This window comes from Anomaloglossus baeobatrachus, chromosome 4, assembly GCF_048569485.1.
Source record: "Anomaloglossus baeobatrachus isolate aAnoBae1 chromosome 4, aAnoBae1.hap1, whole genome shotgun sequence".
NCBI classification, from domain to species: domain Eukaryota; kingdom Metazoa; phylum Chordata; class Amphibia; order Anura; family Aromobatidae; genus Anomaloglossus; species Anomaloglossus baeobatrachus.
In genome coordinates this window covers 532966628-532984686 of record NC_134356.1, presented here as the reverse complement: position 1 = coordinate 532984686, position 18059 = coordinate 532966628, and the positions used below count along the sequence as shown (strand labels likewise).

General features: G+C 41.5%; 1 protein-coding gene across 1 annotated transcript in view; it reads left to right on the top strand.

Moving 5' to 3' along the window:
• The window catches only part of ABHD2 (abhydrolase domain containing 2, acylglycerol lipase), a 46628-nt gene extending 31430 nt beyond the window's left edge, over positions 1 to 15198 (top strand). Inside the window, exons 7-10 of the mRNA XM_075345942.1 lie at positions 366 to 473; positions 5609 to 5678; positions 5783 to 5867; positions 6023 to 15198. Coding sequence (XP_075202057.1) covers positions 366 to 473; positions 5609 to 5678; positions 5783 to 5867; positions 6023 to 6219 — 460 coding nt within the window. The 3' untranslated portion in view covers positions 6220 to 15198. The remainder of the gene's footprint in view (positions 1 to 365; positions 474 to 5608; positions 5679 to 5782; positions 5868 to 6022) is intronic.
• Positions 15199 to 18059: the final 2861 nt, after the last annotated feature.

Here is an 18059-nt window from a genome sequence, read left to right as displayed (position 1 = left end):
TAAATAAAGCTGCTTTCTTTGACACTTTTTGGTATTGGGCTTTGACAATCCTTTGTTATACTTGGATTCACATTAAATGCATTTTTGATGTGTGGTTTTTTTTTTTTACCTAATGCAAGTCTATGGGAAAAACCTGCACATAAAGCTCAGCATATCCGCAGGAGAAATTGACTTGTTACAGATTTTACATTACACGGAGTAAAGAGAGTCTATAAATCCCATCCACTGTAAGACGCTCACAAATTCCCTGTAAGGCATGGCTGCTTCATTGTGCTGTATCATTGAATATTCCTTCTGCATGTGATGCGGCCTGGGATTGTGTACAGAGTTGTGGTGTGACGGGTTCTCGTGTTCTTTCCTTGTAGACATGCGCTGTTTACCGATACCCGAATGAATAAAGTATTTGAGGATTCGGTGCTCAGTCGCCTGTATACGGCCACGTCTCTCATGCAGATCGATGACACTGTAATGAGGTAAGCACGGGATGCTATTCAGTGTCTCTGGAACCATTTCTTTGATTTGTGGCCAATGGTAATGTCAGGTCACAATTTCTTTTTAGTTTTGTTTGTGAATATTAATCGACAGGTAGTGTTCTATAAACCATGCTTGTCTGGGTTCAATTAGTAACACTAAAATGCTTTCTAGGGTAAATATCGAGTATGGTAATGTGCTACTCGTGCGTTACTGTCTTTTTAACGCCTTAGTGTCCACCTATGCATTTTTACTGATCTGAAATATAAGTGAATAGCATCCCCTTACAGGTGAAAATGCTTCCGGCTGTACACTACAGCTGACACCCTACTGCATTAGTCATGATCGGCGTTGACACAGACCATAGCCGTTTAACCCCTTGGATACTGAACATAGTGTGGTGGGGCTCCCTCTTTATTCCCATCGGCACCCTGAGATTATGACGGTGTGGTCCTGAAGGTTCATGTGGTAATTCACGGCCAAATAATGGGTCTTTCAGCTATATTGACCTGTTCAGAAGGTGTCAACGTTTAAGTGGTAAACTAATAATTTTCACTTATATAGCGCCACTAATTCCACAGCACTTAACATACTGTACATCAGCATCACTGTTCCCATTGGGGCTTACAATCTAAATTCCCTATCAGTATGTGTTTGGAGTGTGGAAGGAAACCGAAAAACCCGGAAGAAACCCAGGAAGACACAGGGAGAACTTTCCTGTCATGTCACTTTTTATTAATTCCTGACAATCACCCGAAGGGCTAATAATCTTGCTGACAGCAGTTTTGAATATGTTGAGGGCGCTGTTGGGGGTTTTCCAAATATATATATATACCCTACAGTCACTTCACCTCAAAACTAAATAGGTCCCTAAAAATGTTTTTGGTTTTTTTTGTTTTGTTTTTATTTCTTTGAAAAAATGAAAAATCGCTGCTACATTTTTAAACTTTTCTAACATCCTAACAACATAAAAGAGCCTTTAAGAAATGGCACTGACGTAAAGCGGACATGCGGTAAATGCTATTGGTTACCTTTTTTTTTCTGTGGTGTGACTATCTGGAGTAAAGGGATGATCAATCAAAGTTTGGAAATTGCAACATTTTAGAACATTTTGTTAAATTTGTCATATTTTTACAAAACACATCGACCTAAATTTACCATTAACCTAAAGTATACTGTGTCACGAAAAAAAAAAAATCTCAATCACTCTACTATATTGAAGCGTTGGAGAACTGTTGCCACATAAAATGAGAATTTGGATCGGTCACCAAGGGGTGGTTAATACACTGTCCTCCTGTAAGGGCAGATACAGCTACAGGTCTGTGCTCAAAACAGAGCTTTTTCTTTTCTTTTTACTGTTTGGTTAATAGTGCCGCTGCAAGAAGACATCAGCCGCATATATCTTTGTTCGCTGAACCTGTCTCCTTCTCAGTCTGGATGGTGACTGACCGGAATACACCACCGTATGAGTGACATATGCCACTATGCACTTATTCAGCAGTGGTATACTATGTATATACAATACAGTGGAACCTTGGATTATGAGCATAATTGGTTCGGCGGGAGTGCGCTCTTAAACCAAGTTACTCTAAGGCTATGTGCACACGTTGCGTTTTTTTCCACGGAAACGCTGCATTTAGAACCGCAGCATTTCAGTGCCAAATTGCATGCATCCTGCTTCCCCAGCAAAGTCTATGAGAAAGCCGAAAAATCAATGCACACGCTGCGTTTCTAAACGCAGCGTTTTGGATGCCAAAAATCGGGCGGATAAAAAAGCAGCATGTCACTTCTTTTGTGCATTGTAGCTGCGTTCTCCACCCATTGAAATCAATGATGTGGGTCAGAACGCAGCTACACCGCAGTTCGCTGCATTTTTGTTGCGGTCCGCATGCTTCATCGGCATACAGAACACAGGCATTTTTACCTGGAAGTGAGGTCAAGAGGTTTCCTGTTGACCTCACTTCCTGGCAAAGTTCAGGAAAGCCGGTGTCGCCAAAGTGCCCGCCCCGACACCCAACCCCCTCCCCAAAATCCAAGATGGCCGCGCACACAGCAGCGCACCGGCCATACCCTATTCCTCTGTTTCTGTCGCATGTGCCATAACACATGCGACAGAAAACTGCTCCCCAGGCCCTGCCAGGTCATTCCCCCCCCCCCCCGGTGTGCCCCGGTAACCCCCGTACCTGTCGCAGCGCTGATTCCCCCCCCCCCCGCGCGGCCCCCTCCTCCTTCACAGTGCACGCCAGTCACACGTGCAGAGCAGCTGACAGCTCACCTTCCTGCCTTCAGAAACGCTGGCTGCTGCTCGCAGTCTGCAGCTGTGACCCGGGGAGAGTGGGTGCATATTCTTTTCACCCACTCTCCCCAAATGGAGGGTCTGCACTCCTAGAAAATAAGGGACACGTTCCCTGAGCGTGCCCCCCATATTCTAGAAGGTCCAGAGTCGTGGGAGGTCAAAAATGGATTACTGGGACCCGATTTGTTTCTTTTCAATAAATTGGTGAAAGAGGGAATATTTTGGGCAGTGTTTTTTCAAATAAAATTTTTTTTTTGTTAATTTTTTTTTGCTATTACTGTCAATTAGTTATGTCGGGTATCTGATAGACACCATGACATCACTAATTGCTGGGCTTGATGCCAGGTGACATTACACATCTGGTATCAACCCCATATATTACCCCGTTTGCCACCGCATCAGGGCAACGGGATGAGTTGGGGCGAAGTGCCAGGATTGGTGCATCTAATGGATGCGCCAATTCTGGGGCGGCTGCGGCCTGCTATTTTTAGGCTGGGAAGAGTCCAATAACCATGGCTCTTCCCATCCTGAGAATACCAGACCCCAGCTGTCAGCTTCACCTTGGCTGGTGATCTAATTTGGGGGGACCCCACGTTTTTGTTTTGTTTTTGTTTTTTTTTAATTTATTTATAAATAAAGAAAAAACAGCTTGGGGAGCCCGCCAAATTGATCACCAGACAAGATGAAGCTGTCAGCTGTGGTTTGCAGGCTACAGCTGTCTGCTTTACCCTAACTGGCTATCAAAAATAGGGGGGACCCCACGTCATTTATTTTAATTTTTTTTTTTTTTGGGGCTAAATACAAGGCTACGCACCCTTTAGTGCCAAATGAAAGGCACTAAAGGGCGCCAGCTTAGCATATTCAGGGGGGTGGGACGTTATATATATGTTTGACATGCATTGACGCATTTTTGGCTGTGTGCCCACAATCAGGGTTTGCAGCGTTTTGGGCGCAGTGTTTTCCCTGCGTCCATAACGCTGCGTTGTGCAGTAGAAGCACAGTGGAAGGAATTTTAGAAATCCTGTGCCCACTGTGCTTATTTTCTCCGCAGCATAAAACAACCTGTGGTGCAGCTTCCCGAGCCTCAGCATGTCAATTTATGCTGCAGAGACAAGAGTGTTCTCTGCACGTAGAATAGAGCTAAAGTCCACAGCAGCCTGAACCCAAATCGTGGGCATGGGAAGCTGCGTTCTCCCGTGGACAACACTATCTCTGCAGGAAGGCTGGCACTGTGTACTAGACGCCGTGTCACTGGATCATGTGGTCAAAAAGACACCTGAAGAAAACGCATGAAAAACGCATGCGTTTTCGATATGTTTTTTCCAAAACTCATTGTTTACAATTGTCCCCTCTGTCAGAGGGTGCGTTTTTTCTGCACTGAAAAAAACGCAACGTGTGCACATAGCCTTATATCAAAATGAATTTTCCTATAGAAAATAATTGAAACGCAGACAATTTGTTCCACAATCCAAAAATATTTACTTTTATTTATACAAACTTATTACAGTAATATGTCCTGTATTGATAAAAAATATTACCGTACACTAATACAACATACTGTAAAGAACATATAAAGCAAATTAAACTGTACAGTAGCTTACAATAGAATTGTTGGTGTGCGGGAGGTACAGTACAAGCAATGTGCTGTATTAGTTAGCAGAAAGTACAATATTATATCCACAAATGCAAATTGATAAACATGTTATATAGTATATACTGTACTGTACAATGGTGCACTGTATACAGTACATATGTATAGAAAGTTACCTCCAGACCAGGTCAGAGCGCAGTGAAAGGACAGAACCGGAAGTGTGCACGGTGAGGATTTGCTCTTCTTACAAATCATTGCTCTTAGGCTATGTTCACACTAGAAAAATGATTTTTCTTAAGAAATTTCTTAAGAGTGAAGGATTAGTGCACCTGTGTTAAAAAACGCACCAAAAACGCACCTGCGTTTTTGCCGCGTTTTCGGTGCGTTTTCGGTGCGTTTTCGGTGCGTTTTCGGTGCGTTTTTACCGTTGGTTGCTCCCTGCGTTATTGTGCCAAATATCTATGGCAAAAAACGCAGTTAGCTGCAGAAAAGAAGTGACATGCTCATTCTTTTTCTTAAGAAAATTTTTTCAGTAGATTTTCTTAAGAAAAAAACGCAGTGTGCGCACAGCTAATTTTTTTTGCCATAGGTTTGGCTGGGGAATGTCTGCAGAAAGGTTACAAGAATTTCTCAAGAAATTTCTGCAGCAAAAACGGACCAAAAACGCAGGTAAAAAACGCAGTGTGTGAACATAGCCTTAAAGTTTCAAATTTGTAAAAAATCTTTACTTGTCTTGCAAAACGCTCTCAAACCAGGTTACTCTTAATCCAAGCTACCACTATACTTGCCTCCAATGAAAACTTATGATATGAAATTAGCAATAATAGTAGTTCGAGATGATCAAATTGATTTTCAGGACCCATGTCCAGCAACCAGGTCGGTATTCAATGGCTGCTGGATTGGAGCTGCGGACTGCCTCCTATGTGTCTTCTCCTTTGATTAACTGACCTGATGCCACCTCTTGTATGCGTCTCGCCAGGCTGGCTAACAAACAGCCGGGGGTGGAGTGGAAGGCTGGTTCTCAGGGCTACTGACCTGGCTGCTGGACCAGGGTCCTGCAAATCAATTTGCTCCTCTCTTATAGCGATACATTTTGTATATGCCACATAGACATGTTATAAATCTGGTTCTCAGTACATATCAATCCTGGGAGGATAATTGTCTTTTGTATGTGGTTGTGAGTTGTGGAGCTGAAGTAGGTTTTGCTGTCCCTGACGTGATTTCATTATCTCTCGTTTTTCTTCTTTCAGAAGGTTCCATGGCTATAAGTCTCTTAAGGAGTACTATGAAGAAGAAAGCTGTGTCCGGTATCTGCACAATGTATGTTGTTTGCCTTCACATATTATTGCGTTTGTCTGAGATTGGGGTTAAGGGAGATCATTTATTTTTTTGCATGACTGATCTTCGTCTATGTAAATCTCTAGATTCAAGTGCCACTCATGTTGGTTAACTCAACGGATGATCCTCTAGTCCATGAAAGCCTGCTGTCAATTCCAAAAACTCTGGCAAGTAAGTAACTTGTTGCAGTGATCACATTAATGGAGAATGTATATAAAAGTAGCTTTTTTTTTTTTTTTTTTAGTTTTGATATAGTTTCCATCTAATCTGTATTTGTTCAATTAACGTCCTGTTTTTTTATTCTTTGTGCCTGATTTACTTTTTAGCCAATAAGGAAACAGTCATGGTCGTTTTGCCTCTTCACGGGGGACATCTTGGCTTCTTTGAAGGTGCAGTACTCTTCCCAGAGCCCCTGACTTGGATGGATAAACTTCTGGTGCAGTACTCCAATGCCATCTGTCAGTGGGAGAAAAATAAATCCAAGTGCTCCGACAAGGAACCAGCACAGCCGGAAACTAGTTAAACTGAGCACTTCAGTCATCATCCCAAAGACTGGTCTACAGATCCATCGTTTTTTATGCATTTATAATTCCTTACTAACAGTTACTGTATTTTTTTTTTTTTTTTTTTGCGACTGTCCGTCATTACATGGGTCTACCCAGATTATCTTTGCAGTAAAACTACAAGGGAAGAGGCCGTGACTCCACTGTAAGCCTACAGAGCTCCTGCATTCCCATTCTGGATAGTTGCTGCAGTGCTTTATGTAGTATATATATATTATATTATATTTATTGCTGTTTGGTACAGCAAGGCCATTGTATTTCTATCAATATCTTGTCAAATAGTAGCTAAAGTAGATATTTGTCTACCACAGATACACCATCTGAATTGAGATTCTCAAGGCTAAACATACATTCCAATTTTTGGAAGTCAAGTTGACATCTATGTGAGTCATTAGTTTATTATCACTTGTATGTACAGTATGTGCGCTATGAAGCTAGACTGGACACATTATGGGGCCAACTAATCTTACCAGACCGATGGAGTCTGTTGTTTATAGAGGCACATACTTTTCTATTGTATTTAGAAACGCTCTGTTAGGGTGCATTCACACTGGCTTTGTATTGTATGAAAAGGTGTATGTAGGGAGGATTTCCTGACATATACCTCCAATGAATGCTACTATATAAGTATATGGTGGCATCAGTCACCCATAGGCTCTCAGGTAGGAAAAAATAACATTCCTTACATTATCTGCTCATTTTGCTGGATACTAGAGATGAGCATATTGAAGAGCCAGGACCGAGGTCTAGTGGCCACATCAGTATTCTGAAGCTGCCGGATGGGAGTCCTGTGAACCACCTACTATCTACTGATAGCCTCTGCATCTTTTCTGATTACTAGGCGTTGTGTGATGTCATGCGTGCATCAGGCCGCAACAATGATGTCACATGTAGCCTTTAAGTAATAAAGTGGCGCTGGGAATATGGGCGAGTAAGAGGGGGTATGCAGGGCTCCCATCCGAAATCCACAGAATACTGACATGGCCACTGGACCAGGCTCCTGTGAATCAGTTCGCTCATCGCGACTGGCTGCCTTTGTGTAGAATAGTGTACTCAACCGTACCATCCTATACAGCAGTTACTGCCACATATCGCTCAATTAGGCTTTTTTTGGGGAGAGGGGGGGTAATAGAGACCTATGAATAATTGACGCATACAATGTCTGGCTCACTGATGACAAGCTGTCTTCTGGATTATATCTAGAATTACTGTCTGATTATATTATGTATGGTAAGTAATTGTGCACTTTAGGGAAGATTTTATCTGGACGTAAATAGTCTTAAAATAAGTAGCCCTTTAAAAAATAAAAGAACACGTAACCCCACACATTTGCAAAGTAAAATCTACACCAACTATTTAACGCTATAAGTGTTTAGCACAAATCCCAGTAAATGTGTAGGGCCTTGGTTGTCCATGCCTCTCTTGCTAACCCTGCTCAGAGTTTTAAAAAAGTGACAAAACCAATGTTGTAATGAACACTGGTGTACAGACATGGGTAACTCTCACCCGGGGTCTAGTTACCGCTAGAATTCAAATTGGTGACATAATTATATTACAATATGGAGGGGAAATTATGTAATGTGTAATTTCACCAGGATCTTTTCATAGGATAATTTCTTGTGTTCCCGTCATTCCAATATGGGGAAATCCTAGTTCCTGCAGCGTGGCCACAGACGTGGTGGCCCTTGGACCTAGCCTGCTAAACTGATTTGTGGCCTTTAACAACTCTGAAAATCATCATTCTCCACATCATTGTTATGCAGAATTTGCTCCATTCATATTTGTCCCTTGGCAAAATGTGAAAATTCAGCGTCGGTATGAGAGTTATTGAACGCCATTCAGTTTTCTCCACTTGCACAAGTAAGCAATGTGGGTGTCCTTCACACTCTCGGGTGACCCTGGTTTTCCCTTTTATAAGTCACCTAGGTGAATGAAACCTTTGGGCATGGATGCTGCAGCTTTTGGCAAAAGGCTGAATTTACACCAAACCCTGAAGGACATTACATCTTGGCCAAGTCCGGCTGGAGTGATGTGTGCGGTCTCATGAGCGTCGCTTTGCCATTTCTCTTACTCGCTGGCAGAGCGCTTTAAGCATTGAATCGAGGGGACAAGTAAGGGTATTGTGTAGTGTAGTAAAATCCCACTTGTCCTCCTTGGGTTCTTCAATCTTTCAGACTGCACTTTTGGTTATGATTAGTTTTATTTTTATCAAAGTTTTGAACTTAGATTTCAACAAACTATTGACATCTTATTTAAAGGGACCATGTTTAGCTTTGTGAACTGCTCCGTAAAAATCCAAACCATAAAGCAGTTGGCCCCTGTTTCAGCAGCTGTACAGGATCCTACAAGGCTTCAGCTGGCCATAAATGAACTCCTCAAAGCTCTAGCTGAGGGCCATCATTTGGTATAAGTTGCAGTACATGATGTGAGAACTTCTTTGCAGTCTTTCCTCTCTGATCAGCACTTTACAGGAAAACAGGGTCTTTACTCACAGGGCTTGGAAACTGAGATCTTCTTCCCATATTTGTGTTTTCTATGCCTTGATCCTCCGCTATCAATGTATAGTAGATAATTTCTGTACATATTTGTGGTATATTTTCTTAATGTTTTAGTCTACAGAGTTCCAAGAAATCTCCCATCAGCTCTGTAAGGGATCAGTCCAATATGTGGATCTTCTTCTATGTTATTTGTTGAATGTAGAAGATGCTGTTTTTTCTATGTCGTAGGCTTCTTACATCTTTTCGGAAGTGAACATCTAGCCAGATTGTTTCTTACCGATAGTTATGTATCTAAAGAGCACGGCGCTTGGTTAGTAAGGCTGCTACAGTTGTTTCTGAATCTGGGCACTGAAAAAAGCACTTAAGTTTCTCCCTAGCACATTGTGAGCTGGAAGCTCCAGTATGATAAATGCCAATGCTACCATCGCAAACTATAGAGGGATATGAAGACAATTAGCACTTTGCTGGTTTGTGTTATTTAACATGTCTGATTTTGATTTCATGTTACAAGCAGTAATTTTAGATTAAAGGGTTATTACCATCTCCAAGATCCTAATATGTAGTAGGTATAGTAATAATATTAGCAAATACCCCCAATTAGAAATGTAGCATAGTTATCCTGATTATAACCATGGCTCTCTTACCTCATGTGCAGGGCATTGCGGCTTAGGTATCCATGGTTATGACCAACCAACTGTCACTATACGAGTGGTCATAACATGGATACCCAAACTGCAATGCCATGCACATGAGGTAAGAGATGTGGCTATATTAGAACTATATAACATTTCTAATTGGAGGTATTTTCTGATATTATTACGCCTACTATATATTGGGATAGGATCTTGGAGATTGGAATACCCCTTTAATACCAGGATTGAAAGACAAATTCTCTATTAGCCATTGAAACCCCCCCCCCTTCTAAGATTGTGCACTTTGCTCCCTTTTAAATTAGCACTTTAATATGTGTCTTGGTGGGGGGGAGGAGGGTTTGTACGAAAGTTGTGTCTGCACCTTTGATGTAGACGGCAGTAAGTAGAACATTGTAGTAATGTGCAGTGGGACATACCATTTATTATTGTTTAGTTTTGCCTTAAATCTCATTTTGATTTCATTCTTGCTATACAGTCTGCTTTGGAGACTGACAATATAAGAAGAACAAAAGCCATGCTTCTACCTTGTGTATATATAATGCTACAATGACCAGAACAATGTGCATGAGGGGGACAAAGTACCAACATGTAATACCCACATTCCCTATTGCCCCTGCAGCTCCTGTTGTATATCCTGGGCCCGTCAGATCTTTACTTGCTGATCCCATCTATAAAGAGGCTCTCATTTTTTCTTTCCAAATCTGTGTACATGTCCATGGCAGAGCTTACTGAGGACACTGGAAATGGGTGAAAAATGAAACGGCAGCAGTGACCTGGGTATTTCCAGCCATTTCTGGTGTGTTGTGATGGTACTGGGAAGTGGGGACCGGTTGAGCATCAGAACACGAGCTGCAGGGCACATTTTTATTTTATATTGTTATAAAAGCATTTTAAAATAATTTTTATCTTCTGAGCATCCAGAACATTGCAAACATAAAAGGACCCGCTTGTGATGGGCCTACTATAATGAGCGTACACCTTGTGTGGTTTTCTTCAGGTAAGGTCTATACTGAGTTATTGTCTTCGTGATGCTGAGTTTGTCATATGTATCCTCGTTTGTTGTGCACTACCCTAAATTTTGGCGCTCAGTCACTTTTTTGGCCTTAATATTGTGCAGTACCAATTTGTCATTATTTTGCATGCAAGTTTTTTTTGTTTTTTGTGTAACACTCAGGGATATAACTACTGCCACACACCAAAGTGTTTCATGTTACAGCTGGGTAAGTACCGATCACAGAAGTCGAGGAAATTACAGTATAAATGCTACGCGTCACAATGGCCGAACCTGATGACGCAGACATACGAAGGTCTGGGAGGTCCAGCCTCTGCTCCAGATGTATGCTGGTTTCTTTCTAACATTGCATCCACAGAAACACCAGCATTGCCTTGTTCTTTGGGCATTTTAAAGCATTTTGTATGATTTTGTATGGAATTTCAGCAAAATCCACCGTAACTGCTTAATATGCCTGGCTTGTGCTTCTATCCTAGTTCTAGTCTTGCTGAGGGGCCTTTTCGCAATATGTTCCCCTTCTGGATAAATAGCTCTGTCATTGAGCCACTCTGATAGGAAGCTCCCGGTTGCCCATGTACCTCCTTGGAGGCCGCTTTGTTTGGTTGATAGATGCTCAGAAAATAGTAGATGACAATAGTTATCAATGTAGGTGTGCATATGATGAGTATATCGCCAGGTCACGTACGATCTAGTTATAACATGTATACTCTAGTTGGTCATCAGTCTGCTAGCAAATACTACTGGAGTGGAGGTACTTATTTTCTCAGATAAAATCATTGCATTATGTTTCTCATGCCAAAGTGATGTCATTGGTGTTTAGCAAATCCATGTTGATTCCATATAATGGCTGCCGCCACCGTATGTTGGTGATATCGAACTACGATCTGAGCTGTTCTGTATCAGATTTCCTATTTGTAAAGTTTGTTTTTTTTTTTTTTTTTTTTTTCCTCTTTGGAATGTTTGTTGCTGATTTATTGCCATCATGTTTTGTGCAAAGCATTGGGCAATGACTGCGTGGAGTAAGAGTTGTGCGGGGTCTTCCAATGCTTTCTGAAATGTGAATAATAACATGGCTAGAATGTTGTATATATTCCACAAATATCAGAAATAACAACCTTTGTTTTGCCTTTTCGTATTAACATTTACCTCTAGGATGTTACTTTTTTGGTTTTGTGCTCTCATTATAGGAAATTTTGGTCAAAGCTAGTGTTACTAGCATTCTACAATTAAAGAAGACCACTCGCCAAATGTTTCATGTTGAGCTGGACAAACAATGTAAGAGTGGCTGAAGAGTGGAATAAAATGTGTGGGTGTTTTTGTTTTTTGTCTTTATTTCTCTGTTGTGGAGAAATTAAAGTATTTGGCACATATTGCGTTAACACCCACTTTGACTGACATTTCTTATTTTTGTACCAGTTTCACTAGGGGCTTGTACTTCTTCCCCTCTCTATGATGCTGATAATCATAAGCAGGCAGCAACACACAAAAGAGAGAACATACCCCCCACCATCGCTTAGAGAAGGTTTTTCAGTTTGTGAAATGTATGCACACTCATGTCTGCTATGCTCAAGCAAAGCGTAATCGCTGCAGTGAGATCGGGGCAGGCTGTCATTACAGCTCACACAGGAGCAGTGTGTTCTGGGCTACTCCTGTGTGACATGTAGACAGCCTGCACTGCCTTTGCAGGATTATAGTTAACAAGGTAATGGGGAAGGATACAGTAAGTCAGGCGGTTGCAGCAGCTCCAGTGGTAGTGAGTTGACAGCCGGATCATTGCAGTGTCTGACACTGTGATTAGTGACGCATCTATAGACAGGCAGTGTGGGATGAAGGGGCAGTACACCAGAGCTGACAGTCCTATGAGAGGAGGAGAGCTGACAGAAGGGTTTGTCAGGTAAGTGAAACCCATCTCTGCTGCCCATTTCCCCACAGGGACATTAGCTGAAAGGTGTTAGGGTTACTTCTCACATAGCAGCGATCTCGCTAGCGATCTCGCTGAGTCACGGGTTTTGCGATGTACCAGTAACCTCATCAGCGATCTCGCTGTGTGTGAGATACTAAGCAGCGACCTGGCCCCTGCTGTGAAATTGCTGATTGTTACACACTGTTCTGGTTCACTTTTTGCTCGTTGGTCTCCCGCTGTGCAGCACACATCGGTGTGTTTGACTGTGGGAGACCAACGAGCACCGACTGTGTACGCTGGTAACCAAGGTAAATATCGGGTAACTAAGCAAAGCGCTTTGCTTGGTTACCCGATATTTACCTTGGTTACCAGCGTACACCGCTTAGCGCTGGCTCCCTGCACACAGCCAGGGTAAATATCGGGTAACTAAGCAAAGTGCTTTGCTCACCCTTAGTGAGACGGTACCCTTAGTGTTCTAATCATGCAGGAGGTTAGACCAAGAGATCAGAGCTGTTTGTCATTACAACTCACACCTGCTCTAACCTAGCGTGGGGCTTGTGCTTTTTGTTGCTGCCTGCTTTTGATTGGGCTGCATTATAAAGGCAGATGTACACTCCCCCAGTGAAAAGTCTCTGGCAACACCTTGGACTTAACTTTGTTTTCCTCTTTAGGTGCTTAATACTTTAATTGCTAATACTGTTGCAAAAAATAGGCTAATTCTTAAACCCCCCCCCCCCCCCCCAAAAAGTGTTTTATTCCACTCTGAAGCCATTATTGCATCATGTTTCCAGTTCAACATGAAACATCTGGCGAAAGGTCCACTTTCCGTGATCATTTTCTGCTCTAAGGCTGTTTTCACACTCCACGCACAGGAAACAATATCTGGACCGATCTGGAGTTTACTGGTGCAAAGTCGTCCGCCTCCACATATGCCTATGTCCGGTCCTTACTTAGACCGTGATTGTGAGATTTGTGAAACCGGCAGTCGCTTGAGTTCACACCTGCATTGTCATATCTGACACAAAACTGAAAATGATAGCATGCCACCTCCATTCACATGATTGACCCACCCACACCCAAGAGACCCCATAAACTTATGTCCATTACGGTGGGAAAAATAGCTCGACACAACTCTTCATTCTGTCATTAAATATGACGCCATCTACAAACAAAGCCTCCAATGCAGATGTGAACTCCGCCTTAGTAACAAAGGTTTTTTTTGTTTCTGAAATAGGTGCCACCCTATGTCACGTAGTGTATACGTTACAATATACAATAGTGACAAAATGTGTTGCCAGTTATCTTCTTACATTATATCATGTTGTTTGTTTTATCTTCTGTTTATCTCGGTTTTGGGAGACATTTTTTTAATGTTCGGTGTTTTAAAATGGGTTGTAAAGATTCTTTTCAATGGGTTTTGTCAGGTCTTTCAGGTCCTGGCGCCATTGACTGATGCATCTAATTGCAACACTGCCGCTAAATATGCGATTCCTTCCCCAACAAATGTCTGTACTACTTTCTTAAGCTCCTCAAAATGTTCTTAGCCTTTTGCTTCGAGTTTTGTCTCTTGATGTATTGTGTGTGAAAGCACAATTGTTGGACTTTACGTGCATTGTATCCAGTGCTTTCATAGGAAAATCGGCCCATTTTATGCTAAGCTTAGCTGAAAAGTCAGCGGAAACCAGTAACATAGCAGAATGTGGTCAGTCATTGCTAGTGATCTGTTTCTCAGGTATCCATTTGGCCCACAATTCTGTCCGTGTGGGTACATTGGGTACAAAAAGTCCTAGAAAAGTTCTAACTGTAAAGTACACTTTTTCCTTTGTTTGCTGGTTGACTCGAATCACAATCCTTTTTCAATAGGGCAGCATTTATTGCGGTTACCATTCCTAAAATACTGAGCCGTTCTAGCGCTCTGACCAATCAACTTGGCTTTTACTAGTCATATGACCCCATCAAAGCTCCCTTGATGTGAAGGACTCACTTCTAGTTCTTTGGCTTCACAACATATACTATGTGCAGCCGTATCTTGTACTTTCGCCTTTAACATTTATATTGCATGCACAATGTTTTTTTGTAAGAACTAATCAGGAAAACAAACTTTTTACAATCAAATATGAACATAAAGGAACAGAAGCCTTTTGGAGCAAGCCATATATCTACAGAATATAGTTTCTGTTGAAGTGCTGACTTCGTGGTCTACACAAGTCAACACAGCGATAAATGATCTTTTTTTCATCACCTATTAACCTGCTCGAGGAATGTACACCAACTTTTTCTAATCCAGCTCCCAAAATATCTGTGGATATTTTTATCAACAATTTTTTAAAACTTTTGACTGTCGATGATCTTACCAATCTGCTTGTGTTGCGTCCTCGTCCCCAAACACTTGCCTTAATAAGCAGGGAAGAGATGGTGTGTGCACATCGTAGAGATTTCACTGTATTCTTCAGTTAGTTTGGCTTGCTCCTAATATTGGTGAAACATTCATGGTGGATTTATTTTACAACTTTAAATGCTGCCCTAAAATGTTTGTCTGACTGCACAGATGGCTCTTGACCAGGCCTGATAGTAGTAGTTTTCTGTTAGTCAGCCCAAGGTTGCCAACACTTTGTGTTTAAGGTCCAGCTAATGGCCAAGAACTGACTGCAGCTTTACACAACAGGGCGCCGTCACATCTAGAAATGCGATTTGCAACTTGCAATGCAATTTTCTATACACATACTTTATCTTAAAACCAGTGACTTTTTCTTGCATTTTGTTATTTTCTTTCTATGATACGATGTATGGCGGTTCACTGCAATCAAAACGTTTTTTGTTACTTTTTGGATTTAATGGAACTGAATATAATGAAATAAAGATTGTTTAATTTATAGTTGTATTAGTCAGTTTGTTCCCTATGAATATATGGTCTTATTTGTGCATTCAAAAATTAACTATGCAGATAACTATGAAAGTAAATTGCCACCATTGCAGCACACCAATACAAACACTGTAAATTACATTACTGGCTGCCTGTCTCTAGACCAAAAAACAGCTCCATAGGCAAACAAAGAGGCTGTTGAGTTCAGGTCCAGTGACCTGCATCTGGTCTGGGCTTTGTAGTTTGTACAGAGACTGTGAAAGTCAGACGTGTGAAGTTGGAAAAGGAAGTCTGTCAACACAAATAACTGCCGAGACCACCCTGGTGGAGCCAAACACTCCTGCGTTTTTCCAAAACTAAGACACTGATATGTTTTTTTTTTTCCCTTGAAAAAAGTGCTAGGGCTTATTTTTGGGTAGCTCTTATTCTTGGGGAAACACAATTGGGGGTATGTTTATTCCCCCCCCTCCCCCAAAAAAAGAAAAAAAAACTCCCACCTGCCTCCTCCTTTCCAGGAGAAGACTTTGGCAGACTCTCCCAGCAGGTATATTCCATGCAGTCCTTGGATTCTTCTGGCCGATAAGCTCACACACATCAGATCACACACCACATCCAACGATACGGATTGCAATACAACGGAACGCATTGATACATTCCACTGCAGGTCCTATATGTATTCCACTGCACTGCATCCCAAGATTCTCTGCCGGCCAGAAGCGATTGGTCTCGCTGTGTGTGTGTGTTATGATTTGGGGTCTTTTTGTCTTCCTTTTGGGGATATCTACTTTCTATAATGAAGTGTCCTGCGTATTCTTTAACATTTTTAGCTGCATGCACATTTCATTATTGATCCATGACTAGGGCTTATTTTTAGGATAAGGCTTATACTTAAGCCTTGCTTCGAAAATGCTGAAAATCCTTGCTAGGACTTTATTTTTGAAAAAACATGGTTCTTGTTTTTCATCTATCTCTGCACTCCTCTGGCTCCTGTAAAGCCAGAACTGTCAATCAAAGCGAAGGTGGGCGGAGATGGAAAACTAGTAGGGGGGAAAGCGCACTGAACTGCTTGACTATTTCAAGACTACTACTGTGTTTAGTTTGAAAAGTCCTTTTATGCGAACACTTGCCTTTTAAAGTAGATTTATCACTAGAGGAAACATGGCCATTTAATGTCACTAAAGTGCTAGGTTCCTTAAAGGGAACCAATCACCAGGATTTTCATATATAAGCTAAAGCCAGTGCTATACTGGCACTATCAGGCTGATTCTATACATACCTGTAGTGGTCAGCTCAGCTCAGATGTTTAGGTTTTGAAATCCAAGAAAGTAAAATTTATAAAATCTGCAGCTTCTTGAGTGACAGCAGCAAAGGATCAAATAATATCAGGGGGAGGAGGTTTGCATAGTTATCCCCTCCCCCTGTTAGCATTAGCATAAGTATTATACCATCGATTTACTCTTTGCCCTGCAGGACCTGTGGCGAGGTCATGCCCATGTGACCAGAAGGGTGACTCTCCTGTCGGAACAGTGTGCGGCCGTACCAGATTATGCCGATGTGACACTCGCACAGTGACAGTCAAAGTTCAATTGAGTCCATGAGCCAACACAGTCGCCGGAAGTTAACCTGCCATGACCTCATAGCCATGTGGCCAGTCTAACAAAATGTCTGTACAACATTCACAGCAGACTGGTCACATGGCTAGGACATCACGGAAGGTCCTTTAGGCAGTGGTGGTTACTGGGAGTGCACCACAGCAATAATCGGATGCAGAAGAGGCCGTGAGACAGTCTGCAGGACTCGTCGTGGGACCTGTAAGTATAGTTTGTATGTTTTTTAAATAATGTCCGTTTTTTTTGGGGGGTTTGTTTTTTTTTTTAAGCCCCTGGACCGAACTAGACCCAAACTGTAACAAGAACTTCCCAGAGCTTCGTGTCCATGAACACCATGTGTTGGGTACGGACCCCGAACTTTACAGTTCAGGTTCGCCCATCCCTACTGCTGATATATAAAAACGAATGCTAGACAGATTGCATACAAGTGACAAGATGAAAAATATTTTTTTTTTCTGGATGAAAATCAAAAAATAAAAAAAATGTGAAGATGAATATACACAGTAAGTACACCATCCTCATCAGGGCTAAGCTGTTTTGTGATGATACAGATGATCTTGTTAAATCCAGTGACAAATATGCATGTAAACTAATGGGTGGGAGAAAATCGAATTTCTGTAGCAGTTTACATCAAGTGCAATGCAATGTTTGTTGTTTCCAAGAGCAAAAACCAAATAATCGACCATCTTGAACACCTTCTCCACTAGCGCACCTGTGCCGCCAATAGACAATTGCATATTTTACCTACAGGTTTTGGATTTGTTTAGTGGACAAACCAGCACCTGCTATTGTATGGGAAGTCTGGAGCTGGACTCGTGATGTGCTAATTTTAGAATTGGATAGCAAAACGTTTAGAAAGGATTAAACATTCCACTATTACTTTTCAAAGCAAGTACACCTGCCTCATAGTCTAAGAAACCTATTTAATAATATGCCATTTGTATTATACAATTTTCTAGTATACATTCTGAATCTGTGTAAATGTTCAATATATTGACAATAACCTGTCCTTATTAGAAAATTAACCTTTTTTAAAATACTTTTATGTCAAAATCATTTGAGCTGAGAATATTTTTTTTTATATGCCGATAGACACAAACCAACATATTGTGAAATCTACCACAGATGGCCTTCTCCATATAAGGTACTGTGAACACGCAAGGAAGTGTCTATTAAAGATCATGAACATCTGCTGCCTATTAACTTTATGTAATGGTTTTCATTTGTTACCTTAAAGTTATTTCCTTACTCTATTGTGGTT